General features: G+C 39.9%; 1 protein-coding gene across 2 annotated transcripts in view; it reads left to right on the forward strand.

Moving 5' to 3' along the window:
* The window catches only part of LOC105978249 (cytochrome c oxidase assembly protein COX16 homolog, mitochondrial), a 36,069-nt gene that overhangs the window by 22,677 nt on the left and 4,989 nt on the right, over nt 1-8,403 (forward strand). For both annotated transcript variants that reach the window (XM_013003740.2, XM_045287876.1), the window contains exon 3: nt 2,686-2,748. In XM_013003740.2, the coding sequence (XP_012859194.1) occupies nt 2,686-2,748 (63 nt within the window). The remainder of the gene's footprint in view (nt 1-2,685; nt 2,749-8,403) is intronic.

Raw genomic sequence — 8,403 nt, forward strand, 5'->3', positions numbered from 1 at the left:
AAAAGCTTGTAGTTAGTTCAAGGATTGTTTGTTGGCCTTTAGGAGTGTTTTACAGTCCTGTGTGTTGGGACACCATGCCCTGGGCCCAAAGTCTACCTTCAGCATTCCCTGGGCTCCATTCCCTTGCTGTTCTGTTGTACCCCCTTGGTGTTTTGCCTCCGTGTGGCTGGATCAGATCAGCTGCAATCCCCACACTGTGTCTCCTGTGTTGTCCCCTATAGGGCTATGGATCAGTGAGGGGCCTCATGTCACATAGTGGGACCAGCCATGTGGTCCTCTCTGTGGACTGGCTGCTCTAATTGGGAACATCGTCCTCAAGGCCTGGTGGGCCAGGATGTGCTCCACTCTCTCCTCCTCCCCCTTCATCCTCTCGCGTGTGCTCCGATCAGATATGTCCCTCTCCCGGGGTTGCAGAATCTTCTATTATTTTTACAGGTTGTTTATTTCTCTCTTCAATTCTGTAAGAGTGTGTTTAAGATTTTTTCATTTGGAGATTTTCTTCATTGGGTGCACATGCATATATGAATGTATATATGTATTTATATTCATGGTTATGTCCCCCATTTCAGCTGACCCTTTAATCATTATATAATTATTATAATTATGTAACCCTTATTGTATCTTAAGGATTATGCCTTAAAGCTTTTTTTAAATTGGAAATTAATGTTATCACTCCTGTTTTTTGATTGCCAATAACTTGGTATTTCCCCCCAACTATGACTTTCACTGTTTTTTGTATTTGCATGTAAGATGTATCTCTTATAGGCAGCATATCTTATCTGTTCGCTACTCTTTTGTCTCTTCGCTGGCGCATCTAGTCCACTTACATTGTTTGCAGTTGGTAAGCTTGGATTTATTGTTGTCAATATACTGTGTTTTTTGTGTTTGTGTTGTTGTGAGGATGGTGGGTTTTTTTTTCCCCCACAGAATTTTCTGTGCCGAGTTCATTTTGTTTATAGGCTTGTTTGGGGGTTTTTTTTGGTCATTTTCACTGCTGCTGTTTTATGCTTTTAAGAATTTTCATGATTTTCCTTTTTTTCATTTTCACAAGGTTCTAAATGTTTCTTTGGCTTACTGTGTATTTCATTGATTTCTTTTCAAGTTTGAAACAATCTTCCTTGAATTCAGTTTGACTTCTCCATTTGAAAGTTCTGTAACTACTGTATTTCCTCCTTCCTTTGTAATTTTCTTAGTTATAAATCTATTTCTCTAGTCCTCTTTTCAGTTGTGAACTTTTTTTTTTAACTTTGGAAACTTCTAACTCTGCTGGGTAAGCATTGGACCTTTAACCACAAAGTTCCCAGGCAGATTCACCACCTGCTTACTGAGAGAAAGGTGAGGCTAAACTGTTAAACTAAAAAGGAAACAAAATGTCGTCTCTTGGCGGGTATGATAGAGAATGTGAGTTTGTGCAGTTCTCTGTTTGATGTTTGTTACTTAACACATTTTAAAAGCAGCTCTGCGTGTGGTTTCCATTTTCTATGATCTGGTGGTGCCGCTCGGGGTGGCTGTCCTCCACCAGTGGTTGTGGCTTCATGGGGTATGGATGAGGCTGGGCCAGGTGGGCAAGGTTGCTCTCTCTGTTGGGGGGGACAATCAAAATAAACACATAAAACTCAGAGATAAAAATAAGCAGCAGCCCCAAATATTATAAAAGTATAAAAAATAAACAAAAGCAAGCAAGGTAAACAACAGGAGAAAGGAATTTAATAACTCAAAGATGAAAGAACAAAGGAAAGTGAAAACAAGGGTAGGATAAAGTGAAAAAAATGTGACAGGGAAAACTAGAGTGGGGTGGAGAAGAAAAGAAAAAGAAGAGATGAGAAATAGAAGACAAGAACAAAAAGGAAAGCGAAGAAAGGAAACAGCAAGGAAGGAAAGCAGAAAACAAAAGAAAAGGAGTCTGCGGGGCTGGGGCAGAGCACCCAGTATTTGTTGGCACCCTTTGCCATCTGTGGAGCTCATGAAGTAAGGAGGGAGGGAGTCTGGAACACCGGTCCTTAATGGGGTCTTGCCAGCCTTTGTATTTTGTGGGGTCAGGGTACTTGGTCCGGAAGTAGTGAACCCATATGGTGGTTGAGGCCAAGGTACCTGTTCCCAGGTGGAATTCTTTCAGGCCCAGGGAAGGAGTCCCTGCTTATCCGAGTGAGTAGCCATGGATTCAACACTGCTTGTTCTGCTGGTCGGATGAGGTGGTTCACCACCTCCAAACACACTCCGACCTCAGATACAAGGGTGGGAGGACCACCACTCTTGGAGAGAATGAGGATGGCAGGGGTCACCAGGAGGGTATGGGGAACAAGAAGGCTCCCCCCTTTCTTATTGCTGTTTACTGGTGTGCCAGGTGGTTGCCTGGGCGGAATACTGTCTACAAAGGTTCAAGATGACTTTGTATCAGGCTAGGTGACCATTCGCCCATCTCTTCTCTGGTGCTTCTGTTCTGCTGCTGCTTCATTTGGCTTCCATCCATTGATCTGTCCTTTCTCCAAAGCTCAGAGGTCCTTTGGTAGGTCTCTGATGTCTTTGTTGTAGAAGGTCTATGTGGTGTGTCGTCCGAGTTCATCTTGCTGGTCGTTTCCCCTAAAACTTTTTAAACTGAAAATTGAATCTAAAAAAAAAAAAAAAGAAAGAAAGAAAATTGAATCTAACAGATTTAAATAATGATCTGGCTTCCATTTTCTACAGATTGATCCTGAATTGGAAAAAAAACTGAAAATGAATAAAGTGTCATTGGAGTCAGAGTATGAGGTATGGTATGCTAATATTGTTCCTTTTTATAATCTTTCTAGTCAATGACTGGATCTTTCTGTCTGGAATAAGTCATTACTGCTACTGAGAAAGGCATGTATCATGAATACATGCCCCAGCAAATGGGACAACCAAATCGTTGCTTGAAAGAGAGATGAACCTGAGCTCTGTATACTACTAATGAATCCATTCTAAATTAACTAAAAATTTTAAATAAAATGTGAAATGTGCCAGGAGACAGAAATGGAGAATTGTTTGCATATGTTAGGAAATTCTATTTAAATACGCTACAAAACCCAAAGGCCGTAAAATTAAATATTTGTAAGCTCACACATTAAAATCTAAAACTCCATTCTGGAAAAAATTCTGGGTATAAAGCCATGAAATAAATGAGAAACCATAAAATATGTTTTATCTTATCATGGTGAATTAATTCATTGAAAGATAACAGATACAAAACAATAGGAAGAAGTTCAGCAATGCAGTTGGAAGAGCATCAGCAAAGCATGCATGCCTATGACTCGGTAAGGGAAATATACACATAATTCTTGAACCGCAACTTTATTGTATTAGAAGTGTTAGTCAAAATTACCCGGTACCATTTTGTGCCCATTTTATCAGCAAAACGAAAAAAGTTTAATAATATATTATTTGGTGTAGTGAGAAAAGCTGATGTTCTCCATTTCTGCTGGTTTCATCATTTGGGGGGAGGTTAACTTGCAAGTTTTTCTAGTTACGGATCATTGCAAATGACTTCAGACACCAACCAGCAAATGTCAGACCAAACTCCACAGGTTTAGGGCATAATCTTCCACAAGCCTCTCCTGCTACCCACAGTTAGCACCACAATCGGTTTTAGAACGTTTTATTCTTTCTTGTACTTGTTATTAGCTCCTAATTTCCCCCCAATCTCCCTTGCCATACCCCCAAGAATCCATTAATTCATTTACTCTCTCTATAGACTTACCTTTAAACCAAAAGGGATCCCAGAAGATACGCAATGCAATAATAGAATGAGGAACATAGTAAACGACCCGAGGAAGGAATGGAAGAAGAGGAAAATCAAATCTGTGAGCTTGAAGACAGTCACTCTTGACAACGGTGGGAGAAACACCGTCCTCCCCAAAGTGAAGGAGCCAGAAAGCCTGAGAATGATGTGGGACTGTCAAGAGAAATGCCCTGTGTAGTTACATAATCTGTTGTCAGTTTGAGACTTAAGAGCGAAGGAGTGGAGTTTACCCTGTCAATCAGGTCGCAGCTTGATGATCTTATTTGGAGGCATGAAGGAGATAAATAGCTTGCTGGAGGTGAGACACTCACACACTCCCTGGGAGACATTCCATGCTGACATATGGAGCTACACTAGTGCCCTGGAGCTGGAGGAGCCACATAGAGACCCCTGCCAGTGCTGAGATGCTTATACCATCACTGGATCCACAAGACCTTCCACCCACTGGCCTGTGATTTTCCTGCATTCAACATCATTGCCTGTGTTTCATGAGCTGGAGAGAAATGTATAGATTGGTATTGGACATATGGGCTAATATTGGATTTACAGACTTGATCTGGACTGAGATGGGATATTTTCTCAATATACAATTGCTCTTGTTTATCAAGTTCTTTCTTATGCACATATAAAATAGGGCTTTGAGGATATGCCCTCTGAATTTTGAGAACATCTCAAGAACAGATTTGACACAATGAACACTAATGACAGAAGGCCTGATGAGCTGTGAGGGGACATCATTAAAAAGACAAGAAATAAAAGTTCAAAGTGGATGTCAGAAGTGACCCTGAAACTGGCATTTTCCATAGAGTAGCTAAAGCAAATGGAAGAAATGATGAAGTCAAAAAGCTGAATGGGAAGTTTCAAAAGGCAGCTTCATAAGGCAAAGACATACAATAAAATGTGCAAAGACCTATAATTAGATAACAAAAAGGAAAAAACACACTCAGCATATCTTACTGAAAGAACTCATGAACAAAGTTCAAGCCTGAAAGATTATGTGGACAAATATTGAATGGTGACAAAAATATCAAAAGAAGATTGAAAGAATGCAGTGTTCCTGTACCAAAAAGAACTAGTCAACAATCCACCATTTGAGGAGGTAGCATACAAGCAAGAACCAATGGTGCTGATGGAAGAAGTTCAAACAAGTCACACTGAAGGCATCAGCCAAAAAGAAGACTCCAGGAATTGATGGAATATCAATGGAAATATTTCAACACGATGCACCACTAGAAGCACTTTTTCATCTAGGCCAGGGCATTTGGAAGACCGCTACTTGGCCACCCAACTGGAAGTGATTCATATTTGTACCCATTCCAAAGAAAGATGACCCAACAGAATACTCAAACTATAGAACAATGTCATTGATATCACATGCCAGTAAAATTTTGCTGAGGATCATCCAGTGGTTGCAGCAGTACATCAACAGAGAGTTGCCAGAGGTTCCAGGCGGAGTCAGAAGAGGCTGTGGAACACAGGATAATCATTTCTGATGTCAGATGTATCTTGGCTCAAAGAGAATACCAGAAAGATGCTTTCTTGACTATGCAAATGAATTCAACTGTGTGGATTATAAAAAAAAATGTGGATAACCTTGGGAAGTACAGGAATTCCAGAACACTTCATTGTACCAATGGGGAAATTGTGCATGGACCAAGAGAAGATGTGCACACAAAACAAGGGAATACTGCAGGGTTTAAACTCAGGAAAAGTGTACGTCAGGCTTGTATCCTCTCACCACACATGTTCAATCTGTATGCTGAACAAATAATAGGACAACTGGTTTACATGAAGAATGTGGCATCAGGATTGGAAGCAGAATTATTACAACCTGAGATATGTAAGTGACACAACCTTGTTTGTTGGAAGTGAGGAGGACTTGAAGTACTTGCTGATGAAGATCAAGGATTGCAGCCTTTAGTATTGATCAAGATTCAATGTAAAAAAGAACGCAGTCCTCAATACTGGACCAATTGATAACATGATAAGCTGGGAAAAGGTTGAAGTTGTCAAGGATTTTGTCTTGCTTGAATCTACAATGAATGCTCATAGAAGCAGCAGTTAAGAGATCCAAAGACATGTAGTATTTGGTACATCTGCTGCACAAGACGTCCTTAAAGAGTTTTGAAAAGCAAAAATGTTACTTTGAGGACTAGGGTGTGCCTGATCCCAGCCAGGGTATTTTCCATTGCCTCATGCATGTGAAAGTTGGACATTAAATATGGAAGACTGAAGAATTGATGCATCTGAATTGTATTGAAGAATTTCAAAAGTATCATGGAATGCTAAAAGGACAAACTGGTCTGTCTTGGAAGAAGTATGGCCAGAGTGTACCTTAGAGGCAAAAATGGCTAAACTTTGCCATACATCCTTTGGATTTGTCAGGAGAAACAATTCCCTGGAGAAGGACATTTTGTTTGATAAAGTTGAGGGGCAGTGAAAAAAAGGATGGCCCTTAAGTCGATGGATTGACAGTGTGGCTGCAACAATAGGCCCAGTTATAAGAGCAATTTTTAAGATGGTACAAAGCCATGCAGTGTATGGGATCTATTGTGCATAGGATCATGATGGGTTGTAACTGACTCAATGCCACAAAACAACAAAACATCCCAAATTTATTCAGATGGTTTTATAAAACCGGAAGAGAACCACAACAAATGAAGAAATAGAAAAGGTCATGAAGAAACTTCCAACCAAGAAAAGCCCAGCACCAGATGGCTTCTGATGGAAATTCTATCAAGTATTCAGGGAAGAGTTGGCACCAATTCTTCCTGACTCTTCCATGATACAATAAGGGACAACAAACTCTGAAACTCGTGTGAAGTGAACATGAACTTAAAACCCAAACCAGGTAAAGACCGCATAGACACAAAACTACAGACCAATATCCTTCATGAGCTTGGGTGGAAAATCTTCAACCAAATCCTGGCCTATGGAATCCAAAACATATATAAAAAAACAAAAATCATCGCCAATTGGGGTTCATACCTGGGGTGCAAGGATGGTTCAACATTCAAAAAACAATCCATGTAATCCACCTTATAAACAAGACAAAGAATAAGAACCAAATGATCATATCAATAGAAGCAGAATTAGCCTTTGGCAATATCCAACACCCATTTCTAATACAAACACTGCATTAAATAGGTATAGAAGGTACATTCCGCATCCTACTAAGGACCATATAGATACATCCAATGACCAGTATCAGACTCAGTGGGGGAAAGCTGAAAACATTTCCCCTAAAATTGAGAACCACACAAGGATCATACATCACCACCCATATTAAACATCGTGTGTGAAGTCTTAGCCAGAATGATTAAACAACAAAAAGAAATGAAGGGAATATAATTGGCCAAAGAAGAAGTGAATCTCTGGCTACTTACAAGTATTTTATAGAGAGAGAACTCCCAAGGGCTCCACATAAAGACTTCTGGAAACAGTTGAGGGGCTTGATAAAGTAGCAGTATACAAGATTTGCAAACAAATCAGTCGGAGAAGAGCGCTCCAAAAAAGATACCAAGAAAACAATATTATTTACAGTAGGTATATAAGAGGTGAAATACCTGGGAATATACTTAGCCAAAGTTAAGACCTGTACAAAGAAAACTGCAGAAATTATTACAACAAACCAAAGAACCCTACGTAGAGACCATTGTATTCATGGGTAGGAAGACAATGTCATGAAAAGGTCAGCACCACCTCACTCACTGCTATGAAGCTGAGTCCAATTTCCCCAGCATCCGGACAAGGCAGAATGCACTTGGAACTCTTTATGGAAGTCCAAAGCCTTATCTTTGTCCCACTGCTCGGCTGGTGATTTTGAACTGCTGGTCTTGCAGGTAGCAGTCTGATGTGACACTTCTCCCCCACCAGGGATCCTTACCTAAGGCAACCTACAAAATATAACAGGATTCTGATCCAAACCCCAACTTCCTTCTTCAAAGAAATGGAAAAACTAATTACTAACATTATATGGAGGGGGAAGAGGCCCAAGACAAGTAAAGAACTTCACCAAAAAAGAACGAAGTTGGAAGCCTTGCACTATCTGACCTTAAAATCTACTGTACAGACAACAGTAGTCAGTCCAGCCTGGTACTGGTACGATGACAGATGCATAGACCAATGGACAGGATAGAAAACCCAGAAATAAAAACATCCAGCTACAAACAACCAATTTCAACACAGAACCAAAAAACATTAAACGAGGAAGGGTTAATTTTTTCAACAAATGGTGCTGGAAAAATAAGCTCTCCATCTGCGAATCATGAAACGCATACCTCACCCCAAGCACAAAGATAACGTCAAGAAGAATTTAAAAACTAACGTTATAAGGATCACCGATGAGGAAATCGGGACGAACTTAAGGGTCCTATTGCAGAGCATACACAAACTACCAAATATAATTAAGGAAACACTCAGTGGAAGGCCAAATAGAAACTTATTAAAAATAACACCTGTACATATCAAAAAAACTTCATTAAAAGAGTAAAATTAGATCCCACTAATTGGGAAATATCTTTAGCAGTGACAATAGTCACGGGACTAATTACTAAAATCTACAGAATTCTGTTGTACCTCAATAAGAAAAACAAAAGATGGACAAAGGACATGAATACAGTGAACCCTCATTTATCGCGGTTACT

Source organism: Echinops telfairi, unplaced genomic scaffold, assembly GCF_000313985.2.
Source record: "Echinops telfairi isolate 266 unplaced genomic scaffold, ASM31398v2 ScPeMD7_18;HRSCAF=68, whole genome shotgun sequence".
Classification (NCBI taxonomy): Eukaryota; Metazoa; Chordata; class Mammalia; order Afrosoricida; family Tenrecidae; genus Echinops; species Echinops telfairi.